Source organism: Nyctibius grandis, chromosome 8 (genome assembly GCF_013368605.1).
Source record: "Nyctibius grandis isolate bNycGra1 chromosome 8, bNycGra1.pri, whole genome shotgun sequence".
NCBI classification, from domain to species: domain Eukaryota; kingdom Metazoa; phylum Chordata; class Aves; order Nyctibiiformes; family Nyctibiidae; genus Nyctibius; species Nyctibius grandis.
In genome coordinates, this window is record NC_090665.1 from 10,888,386 (window position 1) to 10,911,409 (window position 23,024).

The 23,024-nt window shown below is 43.6% G+C and overlaps 1 protein-coding gene across 1 annotated transcript in view; it reads left to right on the top strand.

Moving 5' to 3' along the window:
* The first annotated feature begins 5,025 nt into the window (after positions 1–5,025).
* The window catches only part of PDE6D (phosphodiesterase 6D), a 41,272-nt gene continuing 23,273 nt past the window's right edge, over positions 5,026–23,024 (top strand). Inside the window, exon 1 of the mRNA XM_068405829.1 lies at positions 5,026–5,174. Within this exon, the coding sequence (XP_068261930.1) occupies positions 5,125–5,174 (50 nt within the window). The 5' untranslated portion in view covers positions 5,026–5,124. The remainder of the gene's footprint in view (positions 5,175–23,024) is intronic.

Sequence of the window (23,024 nt, forward strand, 5' to 3'; positions counted from 1 at the left end):
GCCGGTGTCCCGCGCGCGGCTCCTTCCCCCGGAACGCGCGGGCCGCGGCGCGGAACGTTCCGCTCCCGGGCGGCCCCCAGGCCCGAGCACCGCGACCCGCCACCCCGCGGCACCCGGGGCCGCTGCGGCCGGGGCCGGGCCTGGCCGGGCCCCCCGGAGCAGGGGGCGGCAGGCGGGCTGTGGCTCCCGCAGAGCTGCGGCACAGCAGCCCCCTGAGCACCCGCTGCCCGACCGTGTCCCGAGCAGCGGTTTAATCACAAGCGAGAGAAGTTTCTGCTCCTCTTCGGGGGATGTGAGGTGCCGTGGAAGCCCCGCGGGGTTTCTGCACCCCAAAATGACCCGTGTGAAGGGCCGCCAGCATAAGGACACGCTTTGGCGCGTTCTTGGTTCGGACGGTGGGTCTGCTTCACACGTACAGGTCCTGCTTCTCTGTGGAATCCTTGCACATGCCACAGCCTTCAGAGGGCATTAAATCTTCCATTTTATGGCAAGAACCTGACAATAAGCAAGAAGCCGAAGTGGGGCCATCAACAGCAATAAAGGATTGAACAGTTGCGCCGGGCAGGACGATGGAGGCCGAGCCCCTCGGGCCAGTCCGCCTGGGGTGCGAATGGGAAAATGCCAAGAGATGGGGTGAAATATCACAAGGTGCTAGAAGTGATTTTAAACTCCATAGAAAAATGGTCCATACAAAATGACAAACCAAAGGGCAGAGCTCAGTGCAATGTGGGTGAGCAGGGAGGGAGCTGGAGGGGTTGAGATCCTCTCCAGGACAGAGATCATGAGCCAAAAAACTCTCGAGGGGGTAGAAGAGCAGGGGTGGAAACAAGGGCTTTTGGGGTTGTTGCCCTCCCCAAGGTCTGTACACTCATCTGTGCCACGCTGTGAATAAAGCGTGCTTCTGTCAAAAATCCTTTACCTAAAACCAAAGCGCTCCTGGCTTTCAGTCAGCTAGTCCCTGAGGATCAAACTGTGGACTGGCACCACCAGGAACGGGGGAGCTTTCAGGGAATGAACATCAGAAACTATTAGGAAAACTGATGGGGCTTAGCCTGCACCTCAGAGCCATCCGCAGTGGGTCCCCAGTGTCCCATCTTCCAGAGACGGGGTGTCAGACAAGCGCAGAGATGAAGGTGTTGGGATGCTGTTGTGATACTCTGGGCTTCACAGCAAACTGGATGTGAAAAACTAAGCCCTGCGCAGCAAGGGAGCCCAGCCAGGGCTACAACAAGCCATTAGATCTCATCTGCACAGGGAGGGAGAATTACCTCTTTAATCACATCCTAAACAGGCCCTCCACCACGGTTCGTGTCACCCCACAGACACGCTGGAACAGTTGCCTTGGGCAAGCAGTGCGTGGCCTCATTTGTCTCAAAGAGTCATTAAAGCTGAAATCCCAGGCTGAAATAGAAATGGAAATATATGATTGTGAGCTATTTCCCATGGATCATTTTTGCAACCTCTTGCTGGAGCCTGTGGATAAAAATCAGCTGTGTTAGCCCTGTGCAGGTCAGCCGGGAGGTCTGTTAGTCAGGCTGTCCTGACACCTCCCGACTGCTGACAGCAAGTCTGGCTGACTGACGTGGACTTTGGAAGATGGTGTCAGCTAAGCTCAGCTTTTGGGATGGATTTCTTTTTTTTAAGAGAAAAATAGGAGGATGCCCCAGCTGTCTCGTCCCCTTTAAACAGCTATTGCAACCTCTTGCTCCACCCACACAGCCTTCTGCGTGCAGGGAGATGTTAATCCATTTTATCTTTTAATGTTGGCATTATCTCTTGACTCACCCCATCTCTTCCCTTGTGATTCTGCAGTCCAGGTCCCTTTTAGGCAGCAGATAATTCACCTTATTTCCCTGCATTGCCTGAGAAAAGAAACCATAAATCCAGAGTAATCTCCCCAAGCAGTGGGGTCATGGAGCCTCAGAGAGAGACTTTGAGAACACGGCTTCTCTCAGTCAGAAGCCAAGGCATGAGGCTGCAAAGTCCCCTGCAAGGGACAGAGAGCAGGAAGGATGTGATTAATGCACAGTGACACCCCTCTGTCCTGCAGCTTCCATCACACTGAGTTGGGTGTCTGGTTCTTCAGGCTCTTCAGCACCCTGTGCCTCTGGCTGCTCATCCTGCCGGCGCCTGCCTTCTGCATGCCAGGCTGCTGGCACCAGCTTCATCCCTTGTAGGTGTGCACCTCCCGGTGCCCCAGGACACGATTCTGGAGCTGGTTCTTCCCCTCCTAAAGTCCCAATTCCGATAAGACATTGGCAAGAAAATTACCACCCAGCCTCACCAAGGAGAAGGCTGACAGTGAAAGCGGATAATTCCATGTTTCTTATCTTTTTCCTGACCTTTCATAAATAAGGTGGTTTAAATCAGAAACTTGTGAAAAGAGGTATGCTAAGACACCACAGGACCTTACCAATAACTCACATAATACATATTATATTCTGAAATCATACACTAGGCTAGATTTAGCCGCCAGGATTAGGATCTGGTTCCTAAAATGTCTGCAATAATTTTACTTCCCAACAACTTAAAGCAAAATAAAACCAACTGTTGGCACCATGGCCATGTTAGAGCAGGAGTAGATGCATCTGCACATGACTGAATGGCCAGTAGCTCTAGGGGTAAGCTGGGCTGTGTAAATGCTAACACGGTCCTGGATGCAGTTTCATTCCTCTTCTGTGTATGCTGTCACTGTGCTTCATCCATTCATTCTCTCTCCTTCCAGGCTTCTGACCCCCCAGCTTCCAGCACACATCTCTAGAGCACGGGGTGATGGAAGCTCCCACCTCCTGCTGAAGAAGCTGTCAAGCTCTCTGCACTTCCCAGGATCCAGAGACTAAGCTGCTCGCTGCACTCTCATCTCGCACCTTGGCCAGGCCAGCAGAGATGTGTGTCTGGGTGGTTGCAGATACACAGCTGTACAACCCCTTCCATCAAGTGTGGGGTGGGATGAAGCCCCAGCTTATGAAACCATCTCCCAATCACATTGATCTACAGAAACACCAGCTCATTTATCTGCACCTTGAGAGAACAGCTTCTGGGGAAGCAGAAAGCAGGCTGGAGGCGTCTTCTCTCCTGCAATGGCAGCTCAGAAACTGTCACACCTGCCAGAGATGTGAAAGCAAAGGCGAAGTTTTTAGTACAAAGTGGCACAAAGGGATAGGGAGACTTGCAGCAGCTTTCTTCAAGTAGATTGGAAAGGCGATATGCTCAAGTGTGTCATTTATGTTAACGCAGCCAAAGGATTTTTAGAGGAGAGATCCCAGGGTTTCTGTCACTCTCTCAGCTATGGTGTCATGTCTTCCACTGCTGCTCATGCCCAGAGTTGTCACAAGACCTTCACATTTCAGCCATGAGCCTTTTTGTGATTTTCAGGAGCTCAAAAATGAGATATAGCAGGCCTGTGCTTCCCTGCACAGCAAGGTGAATTTGGGAATTCTGGGATTTGGCTAGAAAATGCAAGGACCCACACACTAAATTCTGGAAACACTCCTACTGCTGTGCTAGAGAAGCCCTTCAATGCTGCAAGAGCTCCTTGCTGTGAGATCCATTTGGTCTTTGGCTCTTTCATCTCTGAAGAGCCTGAAAAGAGGCAGGACTGAGTTCCTTATGTCTTGTGTAAACCGGCGTGTCATACTTCCACCTGGCAGGCTCTTCCCCCACACATGACCATTTGTTTCTGCCTTCTTCAGCCTTGCTTTTTTTCTTGCTCGCCTTTTCTCCCTGCCAGTCTTGTCTCCTCAGTGATCTTTAGTCCCCCTTCCTTAGATAGCATGCAATTACACAGCCTATCTAAAACCCAGGAAGGACTCTTAATAAAAGATATCTATTAGCATAGCGTACCTGGCGCTCTGCCCACATTCAAAATGATCTGTTCATACACTTTTAAACTGATGGTGTGGAACTGAGCGTGAATCACATACATCAGGGAAATAAATGCTACCTATTTTTATTATTAAGATCTCTTACTGGTTATACCAGCAGTGGCCTTGTCCTTATGCATTAAACGTGACCTTAATTAGCGTTCATGTTCTCCTCATTTGTACAGTGGCTGATTTGGAGGCAAGCGGAGCCATGTATGTATTGATGGCACCCTGCTTGTTCGCTGGTCCTGTTCTGAGCCTGGATTACAAGTGCAGCCTTTATTTTTCTCATGACTTATTAAAGCTTTGTATTAGCTGTGCTCAGATTGTTAATGGATGAGTTAATCTGCCGTGCTTGTATTAAAGAATAGCCTGGCTTCTGGGACATGCTAATGAACCAGAGGCTTTCCCCCACAATCTACTTTGTTACACAAAGGCCAAATTTCTGCAGTACAAAGAAGGACACTTTTCTTCCAGAGAAAACACACTATTTATTTTAAACTTCCTCCATAATGCCGGTCCTGTTAGCTCCGGCCTTGGCACGCACAAGTTGCTCTGGGCCTGAACGCAGCGAGCACCCAGGTCCCCAGCACTGCCCAAATTCACGGCTGGAGCTCGGCTGAGCTGCCATCGAGCCGCCCGAGGGATGAACTCGCTGACAAACCTGCCCACCGTGCTCGGGCACAGCCCAGGCGCCGCTCGCCCGCTCGGGCTGGCATCGGGCGGGTGCTGACCAGGCCTGTGGTGGCTTCTCCCCGCCTCGACTACACCCCCCCAGGCCTCCCCTCGCCCGGGCCGCCGTCACCGCCGGTCCCAGCCCGCGCCCCCCCGCGGCCCTGCCTCACAAAGGCGGATCGGAGCGGCGGGGAAAGGTTTGTCCCGTGGCGACTCCCGTCCCCCGGCGACGCCAGGCTGGGCCGGGGCGTACGCCTTAACGACCGCTGCGCAGCCGCCCTTGAATGAGGGAGGGGAGCGGCAGGGCGGACGCGCCGTCTGATTGGTCAGCCGCGCCGTCCTTCCTGCGCCAGAAGGCGGGGCGGCGGGGTGGTGACGGAGGATGATTGGCCAGAGCGGCGCGCCGGGGGGGCGGGGCGGTGAGAGGCCGCCGGGGTTGGTTGCGCCGGCCCGTGGCGGGTGCGAGGGAGTGAGGGGGGAGGGGTGGGGGGTCCTGAGGCGCCGCTGTCACCGCCGCCTTCCCGCCCAGGCCCGCGCAGCCAGGCCAGCCCGGCCCAGCCCCGTCCGCCCGCGGCGCGGCAGGACCATGTCGGCCACGGACGAGCGGGCCAAGGAGATCCTCCGGGGCTTCAAGCTGTATCCTCCCGACGGGGACCGTGAGGCGGGTGGGACGGAGTGGGGGCGGGGGGTACGGGGCTTGTCGCCCCCCTGTGGCGAGGGCGGGTGCGAGGCCCCCGGGGCGGGAAGGGGGTTGTCATGGAAACGCCTCCGCGGCTGGGCTGTTCCCAATGGCGTCCTCCCCCCTCCGGTGGCGGGGGGGGGGGGGTGTCCCTCCCCCGGGGCGCGGCTGAACCCCCGCGGGGCTGGGGACGGGGACACGGGGAAGGAGCCCCCGTAGCGCTGGGCCCGGCTCCCGCCCCCGCTCCCGGGGGGGCTGCTGTCAGGTGTGTGGGGAGTGTCCCCCATCGGGGCGGTGGCACATGGCCAAAGCCCCCAGGGCGGCGGCCGCCCCCCCGGAGCTGTCCGCCGGTCTGGGCTGGAAGGCGGCGGCCCCGGAGCAGCGGGAGAGCTTACGGGCGGCCGCGCCTCGGCGGCGAGGACAGCTTACAGAGGGCAGGTGAAGTAGCCCGGTGCCCTCGGTCCCAGGAGGATCTGATCCCTTCCCCTCCGGCCTGCGCTCAGGCACCGCTGCTTGGAAAGGAAATACCTGGTCTGCAGGTCCAGAAGCAACTAAGTATCTTGCTCCTTTTCGTACTGTGAGGTACTGGCACACGTTGTGTTGGTCATGGTTGGTCGTACGATGTGTGTTATTGCTAACGCTGACATGCTCTAGGTGTTAGTGCCTTTCTGTGCAGCTCATTTTGAAACTTCTCATGTTGTGGCTTTTAAAAAGCGTTCTCATTTCGTGTCTGTGTTATGTGAATACGAATTTAATGCCGATGACATGAGAGAGATCTGAGATGGGAATAGAAGTGAGAGCCTGTGTGCACCCTTCCAACCCAGGATCTCAGTGGAGAAAGGCTTAACCTGAAGACCCATGTGCAAACTAAGTGTGTGGGGGAGAAATATGCCACATATAAAGTAAAGCTACTAGATTTTACTATAGCAGATTCTTCTAAGCTTAGAAGACAACTGCAAGCTTGCTAGCTTGACCTTTAGACACCAGAAAATTGTTGTGGGTTTGTTGGTTTTTTTCTTTTTTGCAATGAAAAGGACAGAAGTGAACAGAATGCCCTCTTGATCTAATACTATTATTTCTAAATGGTTTTTTTTTGTCCAGTGAGATGTTCATAATCTCTGTGCCAGCTGTAGCAGGATCTAATTTTCTAGGTTGGATTTAGACAGATAGCTGCTATCAAACTATAAGCAGATGCTTTTCTAAACTTTTGAATCATTGTCCTCTCCGCCAGCTTTTAGTACTGCATCTGATTCCTTTGCTTCTGCACTAGCACTATTGACAGTTCTTTTTATTTATGAAGATGTAATATTTCAGCTGTCAAAACATGATTTAACAGCCTTTTGTGCCAGCAATTAGAAAAAGAATAAGCTTCTGACAAGACAAGACTAAGCTGTTGGGAGAAGTGAAGAGTGCTTGGAAAGTTAAGCGTAGGGAACAGACTTTTAAGTGCTTTTTGCATGTGTTTGTATATAGTCTTTCCTGGATAGCAGAATTTACATGAAGGCCTTTGTCCAACTTTGGATGAAATAACCCAATTTGTTGTTTGTTGGCTTGAGTAGAAAATGCTTTTTGCCCTTTGAGAGGAAGGATGTTATACAAACCTAAAGTAAACTTCTATTATCTATCTCAAGCAGTCATAACATGGACAAGAAGCTTTAGTAGAAATACTCTGCAGTTCCATGTTGAAGTACCTCAAGTTTAGTCTTCCTTTGCTTGTCCTTGCAAAAAAAACCCCCTGATATCAGTTTTACTTCTGACAGGACAGTTTTAGACAAAACCTTGACTGTGCTTCTCCAAAAACATGCTGGAGTACTTCAATAGCTGCCATAGGGGCCAGGTAGTATAAAGTCTGGGAAACAGGAAAGTTTGTGCACACACTTCATAAGTGGAACTTTTAGCAAGTTAAAATAGTTGAAAAACCATCTACATATGCCTTTAGTAAACCAGACAAGTGGCTGATCAGACACATTCCTCATTTATGAGAGGAAGCCTTGAGAGACGGTGCCATCCACACAGGAAACTACTCATGCCCAGATGTGACTGCACTCCCTGTAAGGCAGCCATGAGCTCAGGCTTCCTTTTCCAAGAGCGAGCATGTATTCTACAGAGCATTACATTTTAAAGAGGTGCTTTATCTTCCACCCACTCCACTGCTGTGTGTGCTCATTTAATTTACTTAACAGAAGAGAGAGAAGTGTTCTGAAAAGCTGTTAAGTTTTTACTTTGAGTACTTGAAAACTTTTTCCTCTGCTGCCAGGAGGGAGGGAGTTCAACTCCATCAGCTTAAGCACATCCTGCAGACTTGGCACTTCAAACTGAATTTGTATTTAGCAGAAGAAACTAGCACAGTATTACACCTAGGGTCTCTATGTATTAGATTCCTTGTGTGCCAAGAACAGTTGGTAGGGCAGAAAGCATCACTGAGGAAGCAGACTTCCAAAATACTGCCTTACTTTAACACAGGAACAGGCACTCTGGCTGGAAATCCAGTTCACATTGAGCAATCAAAGTTTCCTCAAACAAATTCTGTTTATTTGTGGTTCCTGCAAAGAGGTTAATTACAAGCTTTCCAACTGATTGGGACATGCTGCTGTGGAAATCAAATTACAGCCCAAATCCACCCTCTAACTTTAATGCAGAGGCATGTTTTCCTTCCTCTATGACACTAGTGCAGAAGCATGTTGTGGTTAGTGTCCTGAAATTCAAGCCAGAAACATTTAGTTGCTCTTCTCATGGATTTTGCTATTTTAAAAAGATTAAAGCCAAAGTAGAAATATTTGATGCTTGCAGGCAAATGAGGATATTCACTATCCTTTATTACACTTGTCGTAAGAATTTTTATGGCACCAGTTAAAAATTGAACACTGACAGTCCAGTAAGTATGGTGCAGTAAAAGATTGAAAGCAGCCAGCAAAAAATTTTATAGCTTGTCACTTCTTCAGAGACAATATTTGTTAACAGAGCTTGTAAATATGTTCATCAACTCCCTGTTTTGAAGGCACTCTCCTGAATAGCAGTTGTTACACTTAATATCTACAGGTAGTCTAGTACCATGAAAATTCAGACTCATTGTTTGACTATAAGCAGTATCAGTTCAGTTGGTAACTGAAGATTCATTCCTCTGGAATATTAGCCAAGTCTTATTTCTGCAAGTATTTGTGCACAGCTATTCCTATAATCTGAAATGCATGAAATTTGCTTATGCCTTTTTTCTCCAGAAGATGGGACAGTTCCTCTGTCAAGCTACAGAACAGCATTTTACTTGACCCTCACCCTTTCAACACATTCTTCAGGTTTCATTCTGTCATTTTATCTTTAGAGTTAGTGTGTACTATTGAATGTATGTATTTAGCATCCTTTTTCATAAAAAAAAAAAAAGTAACACTGATAATGTATTTCCCTAACAGTCAAAACCCAGGGGCTTTTTTTATAGCTTCCCCCCTCACCAGCCCCCCTTGATAATTTGTGGGTTGCCTATTTATCTTTGTTCTGATATGAACTAGCACAGGGTTCTATTTTTTTAGTGCGCTATGTTCACTAGAATGAGGACACTGTAGACAGTTATCCTATTTAATTTGGTTTGCCAACATTTGGAAGCACACATGCTTTGCTTTCTATATAGCATCCATGCTGTAGATTAGAAATATCCAGATCATGATTTGCAACAACAGATTCACATCCAACTCTTGAGGGACCACAGTTCAGCTTCTTTATGCACTTCCTCCTGTAATGTTTCAGCCAGAACAGCAAGGAAGAGAAAACCCAAACAAGTCAATTGGGTCTCATAGCATAGTTAAGGTGCTAAGTCTAGCCTCTCAACATATGAGTAAGCACATCTGTTTTCTATTTTAAATCTCACACATCAAACAAGTTATCACCTATTTTATTTGCTTCTGTACAGAGAAGTATCATCAAAATTGGATCTCTATAGTGTTAATTGCCCTGTAGATATTTATCAGCTTAGGATAAGTTTCTCCATGAACTTCCATTTAAGGCTATGAAGTATGTCTTACTGTACTTCAGAAGTCCCTTGAAACAAATTAATATGGTGAACATAAGCATGAAGAGACAATATTAACTGTAGGTCAGAATAATTATGGAGTTACAAACTACTATTTGTGTCAGTATAAACATATACCTGAGCTCAGGCACTCCAGCATTTGTAGGCAAAACTTTGTATGTCAAAGGCCATCCTACATTCCTAAATCCCTGAAGTTCCCTGTGCAACACCCTCCTAGTCCCCAGAGCTTCTCTCAGTCCTCCTCACTATTGTTTTTCTGTCTAAGTCATTCTAGCAGAGTATTAACTTCTTAGAAGGATGGATAGAGCTGTAATGAAAATGTAGTTATACCAGAAACCATTAAGAGCTTCTGTGAACTTTATAATATTCTGCAGAGACACTTCTATTTCCAACTTCTACCTTGTTTCTGCTGTACACACAGAAACTGTAGTCGATGACAGTCTTGCTTATCAATTCCTAGAATAGTCACTGAAGTTTTTAACTAGCTTGATGCAGCATTCAAAAGTTGAGAAATCCAAACAGAAGCTCCATCAAATCAAGTTTCCAATTTATTTGTTAGGCCAGTAGATCTTTAGCTCTTTATTCACTTGAAATGCTTATCTGTTGTAGTATTTACAAAACCAACAAGGTAGCAGCTTTAATTGGCTTAAAAATTCCCCTTTGTTTTGAGGTTTCCTCTGCGTGCTTCCTCAGATCTTGGTTTGTTTAGGCTTCTCGCAATTGAACAAAGATGAATCACCAAATTCATGGGTTAAAAAGAGACACTGGCCTGCTAAAAGAGGGAACAGGGTTGCCCAGCTGCTGGGCTGTGTACTCTGTGGAGAGCCAAAGGAGAACTTGCATGTAGCTTGCACCAATGCTGTTTTAAAACATTCTAGAAAACATGACTTTGTGCTCCCCCATCCATGTTTCTGATTTCTAACAATTGGAATATTCTTCCATCTAATGCATAGAGTTCATCATTTATATGATCTGAAAAATTGCTCTTCTGTTGTTCTTGAACTTTCGTTACCACTTTCCTGTCTACAAGCCTTAGAGCACTTTAAAAGCAAGAGTTGTCCAAATTCCCAGTTAGTCTGACTGCAGAACAAGTTCCCACCCTGGCAGCATCAAGAGAACTTTGTTTCAAAGAGGCCAGGGTTTCACATAGAAGCTTTAGCCAGGTTGTACTTGGTGTTTAAGTAAGTGTCACTGTGGTTGAGGTATCTTTACCGTATCAGGATTGTTTCCAGCATTGATAGAAGTTCTGCAGTATGTGCTAATCTGTAGTTCTGGCATGCTAAACACAGACTCCTCATGTTTCTTACGCATAAGTCATGAGGCATATCTACAAATAATGCAGGAGCAATTTTACCAGGTTTGGGTTTACCTGCCTGGTTCCTCAATGGACACCAAAAACTTCACGCCCTGCCCCCTTGTTCACTTTCATTGAAAAAAGTTTAAATATTTAATGATGTTTAAACAGTGATTTGCATTAAGATTACTGTTCCTTCCATAGAAAGGCTATCTGAATGAGCTACAGTCAGTTTTCTGCATTTCAGGTTTAATGCAGTCCACTCGTAGTGTTGAAGTGGTGCTTTGTGCCCTTGACAGCAGAAGGGCCATTGAGAGCTCCACCACCACAGGAAACAGATGAGTTGCCAGATGCTACAGACAACACACCTTAACTAACACTGATTTGAAAGTGTAAGTTGGCACTGAAGTTTGGGGTTTTCTTTTTAGTCAGCAATATTACTTTAGCACCTTGTTGTTAGAATTTTATTTGTAAGATTTGTCCTTTCATCTCTTCAAAGTTTACCTATCCAGCATTTCACTGGAATGATGGTTTCAGTTTTTTTAATTGCTTGTTTAATGCTGACCTAATAAGATACCTAAAATAATGCAGTTGTCATTAGCAAAGTTATCTTAATAGGATATGAAGGAAATAAGGGAAAATAATCTCAGTTACTCTGTGCATCCTTGGCAGAGATCAAAATCCTTTGAAGTCATTGGTGCCTTATGCTGCAGCCATTGTTACAGAATTTCCACACAGCAGAAGACAGTAATTTAATCCATTAAGTGAGAATTGATAAAGCTTCTTCCCCACCCCTATGCATCTTCACAGCCAACATGTGTAGAAAAATCTAAGCTTACACAGATGTAGACAGGCAGGGAAAGGCATCTAAAAATCCTCAAATTAAACAGATGCTGCTCAGAGTAGTTTTTTTTATACAGACATCTGATGGGTCTCCTGCATCTCTGAAAAAGTGGTTTTCTCTTAGCTAAAGCAGTCTTAGCGTGGAAGCTGATTCAGCTTGCTCTTACACATATTTCTCTCTGAATTTAAGTTGATCTGGAAAAAAAATTGAGTCAAAATTTTACATGAAGTTCCTAAGATAGCAGGCCACTATACTCCAACTCTGCCTTTGACTTCCACAATCTGTGTAATATAAGCCTCTTCTATTTCCCTCTCTCTAAACTGGGAAATTAAGGCAGCTTCAAATTTGAGCTCAGACCCTGCATTAAAGATAAACCAATGCTTTGTTTACATTTAGCTGGTCAAAGTTTGTATAGAAGCATGAGGTATGCCAAGTTCCCAGATACAGGTAACAAGCAGAAGACATCATCATCTATCAAAGTCCACCTGGCAATATTGAATTTTGTCTTTTTCTGCATATTAGTGTAGCAAAATTTATCAGAAGTTAGTTCTGTAAGCACGTGAAAGGTGACTTTCGCACATCTGTTGCTCACGCATTTTAAGGAGCAGATCATGTATTTACACTTGATGTGCAAGAAACTACAGTAGCAAGCACTGAATACTAAAACCCACTCTCAGGGGCTGCCTTTTGTATCTTGAGACTGCAGCAGGAGCTCCCACAGAAACAAGAGGTTTGATATTTGTGTAGCATCACTCCCAGAGCAGCGTTAAAGAACAGATGACAGTTTTTGAAGAAACACCCCTATACGCTCATGGGGCATTACTATGATGTTTCTAAAGCCATTTGACATTGTGTCCAAGTAGACACAGTAGGACTGTTGGGGGGGCTCTGTCCAGAAGACACCTGACAGTAACTGAGGTTCTCGTGAACAGTAGGAACCACAACTCAGCTGCATATTGCTAAATCCTGATTGACAACCAGGATTTTCAGTTGTGATTATGAACTCAAGATTCCATTGTCAGATTTCTTGTGAACAGAGTTCTCACTGTGACAGAAGTGTTAGGTATGGAAGAGACTTAAGGGGAACAATATCAGATTAATTCAGCCATGAGTGAACCTTTGAGTTGATTATGTTCACAACTAAGACTATCAGGCAACATTGTTCTGGAAGAATGGCAGGCTTAGGTAAGAAGCAAGGAAAATAATTTTTTTATTTTCAGTCAGCCTGTGGGATAACAGTGCACAAAAGCATCATGTTATTAAATTTATCCACTCCTGTATTGAAAGGATTGCTTAACTAACTAGGAGCAGTATTGTCTTCTATTAGAGAGAATGAGTGTGCAGGGGATTTTACTTCTTAGTAATTCTATAGAGGAGTATTTATATGGGTCAATCTGTATGCTACACTGTGTGCATAAGCTTCACCTACTCTGCAGTGAGTCAGAAGCTCATCTGGTCCTTGGGACAGCTGATTATATCCATCTTTTCCTATTTGTTGTATCAAGAAAATGGGGGGGGAATCTTACACTTCAATCAGCAATTAATGTGTACCCCACCTAAGCAGACTGCCTGCCTGCCTCTTTCCTCCTCCCTTCAGATAACTTGATTTAAGCCTTTCCAAAAGGAAGGTTACACATGCCTGGAACCAAGAAATCCATCTGAGGTTTTATTAAGAGTGTCAGAAAATTCTCATCAGGGACACCCTTTGGGGCAAGCAGAGAGTTAACATCAAGTCACTTAGGTTTGGAATGTCAAAGGACATTCTGTTTTGGGACACAGTGAAAAACTGGCTATTTGCATTGCTTTAAATAAAAATTCTTTCTGTGTATAGAAAAATGCTTAGAGACCCTCCTAAGAGGAACCCATTTTCTGTTCATCTGTTAGCATGGACTGTTGCTAGCTCTGTGCTTAAAGGGAGTTCTGCAACACCCTCAGCTCCTCTTGAAGGAAGAGGTTTGCAGAGGGAGAGGGTAGAAGAACCATTGTCCCCATTAGTGTACCATCATGTGGTGGAATAGACCAACCCATCTGGAAACTGGACACAAAGAAGTACCTGCTGACCTTTAATACCGGGGGATCTTCTGGAGATACTTTAGACATTTGACTAAGTCTTCAGGGTAGACTCTTTAATGCATTAGAATACTTGCTGTCAGTCACAGTCCAACTTAAGACTTTATTGTTTTTCTAGTAAAGTTACTTTCTTTCCTAGAAGCTGAGATAAGGAGGAAAAAGTCCTTCTGATTGTTATTTCACTTGAACCTTATTAGCCTTTAAGTGACATTTAGGAAGTGGTATGAGTTTGTTGCTTCTGAGGGAAGAGGACATCTGAAAAAAATATCTGCCCTTACGTTCTTCTTGATGTGTGCTTCTGTCACAGCAGCTGTGCAGAGCACAGATTACCATCCCCAGCTGCTTGTTACCTCATTTTCAGATTTACCAGCTGAGCTGCTCAGATGAGCGCTGCAACCTCCTGTTTCAGTCAGAATGAGGCATGCTATGCTTAAACAGCTTAAGCAATAGGTTAAGGAGCTGTGCTGGTGAAGTTGATCAGGTTAGCAGTTTTACAAACAGCCCAGCTGTTAGATTTCAGGGAGAAAGTAAGAAGCAGCCGGGGAGGGCTGTAAACAGCAGTCCTCTCCAACCACTGCTGCTGTCAGATGTCATGCCCACAGCCTCAGTCTTACATCAGATGAACTTGTTCTCAGGGCAGCCTCATGCTGTCTTCTCCAGCAGTCAGCACCAACTCACCTGAGGAAGTTTCTCACATCACTATGCTTAGTGACCCTTGCAGCACCAATTCTAAAGTCCTAGCTTAGCATAATTAGTTTAGCATTTTGACTTCACATGGCTAAGTTTGTGGTCACATAACTTCTCTTAAGAGAAATGCATTTGAGAGTACACTGGTAAGGCAGTCATCTTCTCTTTCCCCCCGTTCTGTGCAAGAAGTCTTTAGCATTACTGTGCTGTGTGGCAAGTTACAGCCCAGCAGCCAGGCAAAGTCACAAACAGGGTCTGAGACCACATAGCAAGTGCCCTTAGAGGCTCAGTTCTCCTGCAACTCTTATAATGAGCCAGACATAGGAAATCGTTGGCTGAAAATCACATGCAGCCTTGGAGAGCAAATGCATGTTATTTTTAATGCTTTTTCCAGAAAGAGGAAGAGAAGCCAATAAGTTTGTCAGTCCAGTTTGGGCTGTTCGTTTATGGCACCCTCATTAATCCACAAGGAATCATTACAGTTACACTGTTGCTATAAAAATGCAGTATTTAAACAGCCCCAGGAAGGAATTGTTTTATGTGCTTCCCCCTGTAATTCCTTCAAAGGGAACTACATTATATTAGTGTAACACCAACCTTAAGGTCAGCTTCTGCAAAAAGAAACATTTAACTTCACAGAAAGAAAGAAAAAGCTGGTTCCCTGGTTCTCCTAGCATCTTCCATTCTACCATTAGTATAAGTTCCTTAGAGTTTTAAACAAAAAACCCCACAAACCTATAGATGTACTTTAAAGTAGCCTGAACTGAAGTACTACTTGCAAAATAAAAAACAAAGATTCCCCAAGGAAGGTTATAAACTTACCTCTTCAAGGCTCTGGTCTGTTCCTCAGAGAAGATGATCAAAGCTCTCTTCTCGCCACTGGCTGTCGCACCATGACCTCCTTCTCCCTGTCTATACAAAGTAGAGGTAAAGACATTAACCAGGCAGCTGCAGAGCAAGCCACTGCTCCAAGACCTCTAGCCATGCTGCCCTCATCAAGGCCCTGTTCTGCATTTAAATACAGCCCTGCCAGAGGCCAGGTGAAAATGTTTTATGCTTCATGATGGTCTCGTGTATTTGTTTCACTGATAAAACAGTAGTTCCTTGTTTTCTTGCTTAATAATGTTGTTTGCACAAGTCCCAGTTTTGCCAGTACTGAAATAGTAAATGCAGTGAATGAGGCAGAGACATGTTTGAAAAGCTGGTACAAACTGAAATAAATAAAGACTATGTTTTAATGTAGGCACGCCTGTAAAGGGTCCAGAAAATGCTAATTATGGCATTTTTTGAGCTTTGTGTGTATAACTTCACATTAGCATTCACCTTAACGTAAATGCTTATGAAGTTCACACTTTGAAACACCAACATATAATTTTAAAAACATAATATTTTTATCAGCTGTAAGTCTATCTTTTTAATAACTACTTTTCTTATTTTATTAGTAATAGCTAAATTGAAAGAATCCACTTGTGAACTACAGTTGATTGTATTATTTATACACGTTGCTCTTTTGCACAGCAGAAATAAGATATTCCATTGCTTCAGCTGAAAAATATGTTAGTAGATTTTGATTAAAATTATATAAATCAGATTTTGAATACTCTGAAAATTTAACATACAGCTACAAGCTTGTTAAAATAATAAAATTAAGAACTTAGTACAAACATAACTGTAGTTTTTATTGACAATGAAACCTATAGGAGGTGCCTGGAAGTAATAGAGGTCATTGCTTTTTTGTCATTTCAGTGGAGTTTGCATTATTGTATCCCCACAGTGATGTTCTTCTGAATTTCAGTGCATGCTAAGCAGAGAGATGCTGGTTTGGGCACAGACCCTCCATCTTTGAGAGGTTCCCTAGTGACATGCTCAGAGGTTCACATCAGTATAGTTCACATTAGTATATCTGTAAAGGCTGACTGAAGTGCAGCATTCAGGACCAAATATTAGTATTTTACCTATTCTAAACTAGTTTGGAACTGATTTGTTTAGTTGTAATTTCTGTGTTTTGCTGTAGTGCTTTTCCAGACAGCTTACTCTCTTTTCAGACTGCCATACTGTCTAACACTGTGTAAAATGTTGGGATAGTTAAATTGTCACATCACTAATCCACACTGCAAATTTAAGCACTTCTCATATTCTAATAGGTTCCTAAAAAAAGCACACTAATTCTGATATGGAGACCTTGTTTTTTGAGGGTTCTGCCTCAATCTGCGTAAATCCCCCTTTATTCCTCTGCCTCTGCTTTCAGCAGCCTCTGGTCCATTTGCAAGATTAGTTTCCTCATGCAACTGCCAATCATTCCCTCCTGACCGTGTTTTCAATTTTGTTTTGATTCTCCACTTGGTCTCTATGCTCTAAGTTTTCCTTCCTTCCCCAGAAGAGACAAGATAATGAACTTGTCTTCCTTGAATAATCTTAGTCCTGTCAGTTGTAAGTGGAAAACCAAAAATTGATTGATATATTGCAGCATGTGGTCCTGCCATTAAGGTAATTTACTGTTTTCACTTTGTTAAATACCTTCTCATGTCCCATGTAGCAGCTATTGATTTTTATATACTATGTTTTTAATACCACATATCCTAAAACGAGTTGTCAACTTCTTGTTTGTATAGCAGCCTCCTGTCACGTCAGTGGAAATTGTTCACGGCTCTCAAAAATAACAGTGCTGTGTCAGCAGAAGACAGACAGATTTTTAAAAGATACTATAAAATGATTCTTTCAATGACTTGCATAGTGCTCCAGAGATGTAACTACTTTATAGTGGCTCAAATACATGACCTGTTTTTCTCTTGTCCCTTGGAGAACCACCTCTGATACTCACTGTGGTCTTGTCCTGTGAGTTTAGAGGGCCACTCACATTCACCTAATTAATCACATCTTTACTTACTCCCTTGGCTTGGTGTCAAGAGTGTTCATAATCATTTTTTGCCAGTTTGTTCCTGGAAAAATAGGGTAGCTGGCAGTGAAGATACTCTTCATGTTTTGTCATGGAGGCCCTGTTGGTAAGGCTAAAGTGTGCCCATTCCTCATGCACACGTAGCCCAACTGTCTTCATTTAGCCCGCACCCAAGGCTAAACAATAACAGTTTTTCTCTCACCCAATATCCCTTTCCCAACTGAGGAAGGAAATTGGGAAAAAGAGGAAGACTTGTGGGTTAAAATTAAACAGATCTAATAAAATAAAGAAACCAATATAAATGCTAACACAAAACACACAAAAGTATATACTTAGCTACAGGTTGCAGCAGGTTGTCCAGGAATAGCAATTGTCAGCAATGGGAAGGAGTGAGGAACAAAGCCAAAAGAGAGGAGAGCAAAACCAGCCTCACCTCTCCCCCCAAGCCCTCCCTTTTATAGTGAACTTGATTGTTAACGATACAGAATACACCTGTGGGCCAGCCTGGGGCAGCTGCCCTGCATTTAACTGCTAATGGCCCTGATCACCATGGCTGGCCACAAACTGAAACAAAATCCCGATGAAACGAGGACACCAACTTAAAACAAAAAAACACAAAACTGATGTGTTTGTAGCTCCAGTGAAGTTCAGGCCAGTACTGTCCACATGGATTGTATATCCGAGGAACCATTTAAGCTCATGCCAGGAAAAGGATGGCTTGTTCCCCTGCTGTGCCACGTCAGCAAAAGGAGATTGGCATTTATCATTGTGGACTTCATGAAAGTGCTTGTCGTAGCTGTTTCTCTGTCTGATTTGAATTTTTATGTTGTTTATAAGGTGAAGAGTTTTAGTGCCAGGGCTAAATACTGTTTTACTATAAAATCTCAATAAGATTAAATCCTCTTGTGATTCTCTAATTCCGTTTCAAGGATACTGAGTTGCTTTCCCAGAGAACCTGTGGTGATCTCCAGAAGTATCCCTGGTTACAGAACAAGGCTGGATTGAAACAGCAAGGGATACAGTGTGTGTGAGATATTTCGGGGCAGTGTTAAAGGTGCAGAAGGTCAAAAAAGCCTGAAGTCCTTTGAGTAAACCACCTTTAGTAGAACTGAGTGACTTCTGCCCTACAAACTCCAGTGTCGCCTTCATACCAGTGCAGATATGCTGAGTCTTGCTATGAGATTGAACAAAACAGCAGAACTGTGTTCAGCTGATATTACTTCTGTTGCAATAGTTAGTTTTCACTCTTGTCGTAAACACAAATCCTTATAGACTAATTAACAGATGCACTGCAGCAACAGCACTTGTTTCACCTTTTCCCTGAAGGCTGCAATTGGTATTTGCTTTGAAAGCAGTGTGAAGAGTATCTTTTCAGGATTTCATTCATTTTTGTCTTTTTTTAGCATTACTTGTGAGAGAGGGCATATGAGCACACCTGGAAGAGGAAGTTCAATTGTCTGGCCTGTTTTCCTGAATAGCATGCGGAGCTGTAATCCCACCCTGAGGGAATACACACCATCTTTATGCCAACTGGCTTGGGCAATATGGAGCTTGTCGGTGCCAGGAGTTTTTGAATTGATGTAGCTGCCTTATGTAAATGTACTGCACTGAGATAAAGCAGTGTCTATACTTTTCTTCCCCAGTGTCAAAGAAGAGGTGGCTATGCTGCTGCAAAAACCTCTAATGCAGATAAAACCATAGGGTTTATATGCTTAAAATTTCCTCCATCTTAACTATTTCTGCTTGATTTCCCCACTGTGCATACCTTTATCCTAGGATGAGCGTGTCCAGTTCTGAATCACAGAACGCACTTCAAAGCTTTGGAGTTGAACTCTCTTGATGCAGAATAAGAGCATCCAGGCAAAGGTTAAATAAGGGATAGTTAGCTCAACTCTAAATTCACTCCATGCCTTTAATCTGGATTGGCTCCTATGCATTGACAAACTCCTAATTAATTCAATTTCTGGTGAAAGGTGCTGTTCAAAAATTAACATTGTGTTGATAAGGTATTGAGGAACAAATTCTCTTTTAGTTGAGCAAGGGGAGTTTAGACAGAATCAATGTGTGAATGCAAGAGAAGTTCAGTGCTTGACCTTTTATTCTTACCTTCTCTGAGACTGCCAGCAAGAATCTCTAAGTGCTCTGGTTACTGTTGATTTTGGTGGTGTGAACACCTGCCTATTAACAACTAGAATAAAACTCACAGGCTCATTTCCTGGAAGGCAGGAGCTATCAGACGTAATGACTGCAGGCTTTATTGGTCTGATAGGGATTTGGAGTGCTAACAGACAGCCTAAAGGTTCCATGGCCAAATAAAAATCCCTGAGTCCCTGAAGTCCTTTGCGTGAATGAATTCTTCCTCTTTTACAGGCCTCTCTGAAATCAAGACATGTCTCTGTGAAGACTGAACTACAGCTTTTCCCTAAAAGGAGTTTTTACAAACAGTCTGTTTCAACGGTGATTTTTTTTGCTTTGCTCTGTATAGGTGGATACCTCACTTGACAGGAGCTCTGAAATCTCCCCTGGCCTAGTTTCTGTTCTCAGCAGCACAAGTTAAAGTATGCTCTTGAAGACAGTTTTATTTCTGCTCTTTCCTGATTCCCTGGAAGAGCAAGAGGCTAAGGACCATCAGCTTTACCAGAAATATAAAAGGCCAAGGGCAGGACTTTCTCTCTAGGGACAGTTCCCTGTCCCTCATGTGAAAGAGGTGGATGAACAGCTCTTGATACGCAAGATGCCTACTTTCACATACCAAACATTCACCAAATATATAAGACTGCTAGAGAATAACAAACTACCACCTAAGAGTTCTTCAAACCTAGGCTCTTGAAGACTTTTGTGGTAGCTGCTGTCGCTTGGATGTCCAGAGGTAAGGATATCTGCCCTCCTGTGCACGAAGGAGTGTTTTAAGGGCCAGCTCAGAACAGGATCTCTCCCCAGTAATAACGCAGTGTGCTAGTAGCCTCTTCCAGTCTTTGGAACTTCCAGTCTGCTGAACTTCAGAAGAAAATGTATCCCAATAGTCTTTGTAGATGTGCATAAGTGATCTAGTTTTTCTCATAGATCTGAAGCAGTGCTTTAATTTTAGTCCAGAGAGGATGACTGAAGAAAGCTTTATTTATAACATGTGACACAGAATAACCTTACTATGGAAGCTGTGAGATTCTGGAGTTTACATTTAAGGAACTCTGGAATCTCAGGAGTTCTGCGGGAGGCTGCTTAGATTGCTTTCAAAATCTGTTATTTTTCTTCATAGGTGGAAGCATTGCTTCTTGTTAAGACTTTATTGTTTCAGTTATAGCTCCAACAAGTAGAGTCCTTTTCTTACCATTTTAATGGGGTGAATCAATTTACTGTGCTACACCAAAAATTTAACAGGAAGCAATGTTCCCACTGATACCTTAAGTATAAAATTTAATCTGAAATTTATAGGTAATACTAGGTAACAGTTATCCTGGAAACTAAGAGGGTTTCAGACTTAAAGTGTAGCTAACTCAACTAGGGTTGAAAAAGATGTGTTCTGTTTTCAAGATTCATCTCCTTTAGGACATGTTCAATGTGTAAGTATGTTGACAAATGATGTGAGTCTGTCACTTGACATACTTGCTGCACCTTTTTCATCATTGAACTAAAGGAGGCTTGTAAAGAGATTTGGTCTTGAAATGATTTAGAGTTAGAATGGCCAGGTTGTTTAGTTCAACTGAAAAGAATACTGGACCTAAACTGTTGCAGACAACTGCTGATTTTCCCATGCAGATTTCCACTATCATCTCACATGTTAATGTGTTCCTTTGTTCTCTGTTCTATATGAATAGAGGTATATGAAATGAGTAGAGAGGAGGGAGATGGCTGCTTATGTAGTAAATAACCTGTTTCTTCTCTCTTCTTTTAGTATGTGCATCTGTGTGAGAACATTTTAATGCAAGGCACCTTACTTCTCTTACCAATAGTTCCCAACAGAACAGGGTTTCTCGGAGGGATATTTAAGGGGCATACAGTTCAGTCTAGGAGGACTCGCATGTATGGCTCCCTTACTTTGCAGAATTTGCGGGTCTGCAGCTGCTACAAGTTTTTCGTTTTGTTTTTTTGTTTTGGTTTGGTTTTAATGAAGGCTGAGAAAAAGGATTCCACTAAAAGATGGATTATATATTTGTTCTGTGTGGAATATTTTTTGCCAACAGAGATTACAGTAAAATCCTACAGTAAGCAGTATCCATCTGAGAGAGGTAACTAAGCTAGCAGGACTGTTTCCTTTGTGAACTCTCTAATCACCTACTTAATGTTAATTTATGGCAGTACAGGAATGATTAATAGGAGGCTTTACAAACATAGATGTCTAGGTAGTATGTGCATCCTGTATGTATGAACTATGTGGTGCTGATCTTTGGCGTGGGCAGCAGTCCAAAGGAATGGTAGTATGAAGAACCAGATGTTGTTGAACTGCTAGACATTCAGTGGTGCTACCATACCGTGCCTTTTTTATCCTTGGAAATGGAATAAATGAAGGTTCTTTAAAGAGAGGAAGCCCAGTTGACCATCTTTGAGTACAGGCACAAAGAATCCAGAAGAATTTTTGCACTGTTGAGGGTGGCAGCATAGTAAAATGATGTTTTTTGAAATTAGAGCTTTTTTGCATTAATAAATATAGGGGAAGCCTTTATGCAAAATATTACTGTAATTGCAGACTGATGTTCTGATTGCCTTATTAGGGGAGATGCATCCTTAATGGCATCTTTGTTTGTCTTACAATGGACAAAGATAGAAAATAAGCAATTAAAGCAGACTTATTTAAATGAAAGGCTGTCCGGATGCCACACATCTGAGCATTCAGCTATCCAGTTCTAGCTAAGATTGTTGGTTAGGTTTTCTATTAAAAAAACCCTAATTTATTGCCGCTGTATGTACTTGCTTTGTAGTATGGCCAGACTGCAGACAAGAGATAAATTCTTTTTTTGTTTCAGCTGTGATCTTCTTTTCTCTCTTCCTGCTTCTCACCCTAAAGCGGTCTCCTATGAATGTGAACATGGAAATGAGAGGTTAATTACTTCCATTATGTTCTTGGGATCCTTGTTATACCAATGAATCTTGTAAAGAAATACTACAAAATCTGTTCCTAGTCAGTTCAAAAATAGATGGACGTCACTCTGATTGTATATCAGTTGACATTCTAGTAGGGAATAGTGTGTTTATTGAGCTTTATGAAAACAGAAAACAAACCCCTTGTTCCCTATCTTGTGGTCTAAGTGCCAGCTAGGCATGGGCAAATCCACCGTTAAATTCAAATCTCCCAGGAACATAAGATAAGAAAATCAGCAGACGTCTTTTATATAGTGATAAAGAAATACATTTTCAAACGGAAACGGTTTGTCTTTATCCTGTAATACCTACTCATAGCAACAGTCTAATATTAGTGGAAGATTAACATTATTCAGTCATTTAAATGTCAAATCTTTATGGCAAACCGGCATAGATTTTGAGTTAAATCTCAAAGATTCTTGCTTTCTTGTTTTGTGTGTGTGTTGCTTAATCTTCCTGGCTGGTATAGAGGATGTTGTGATCTCCTCGTTAAAGACGTCACACTGAGAAGATTGTAGTAGAGGAGGAATAAATAGAACAAGTGTTAGGAAGCCAAGCAGCTCATCTTGAACTAAAATGCTTTCCACACAAACTGGCTTCCCCATAGGTTTGTTTCTTTTAACTTTAAGATTGTTACCATTTTGCAAAGTATCTAGCTAGCTCGTCTAAGGCTTTTCTAAGTGCATTTGTATCCTTTTCTGAAAATTTCTGTTGTTTTACCTATTTGTGCAACAAAGTAGCCAATATTTTTTACAAGAAGCTATTCCTCTGGTAGAGAAAGCAGACAAGGGCAGCGACTCCCAAAGTGCAAATAGGCTCAAAATTTTACAGGTGAGGTTCGGTAGGGAGCTTGAGCACTTAAAGATCTGCCATATCTGGGCTGGCTGTGTGCAGGCCCATCTCGTTATCATTAGTGTAT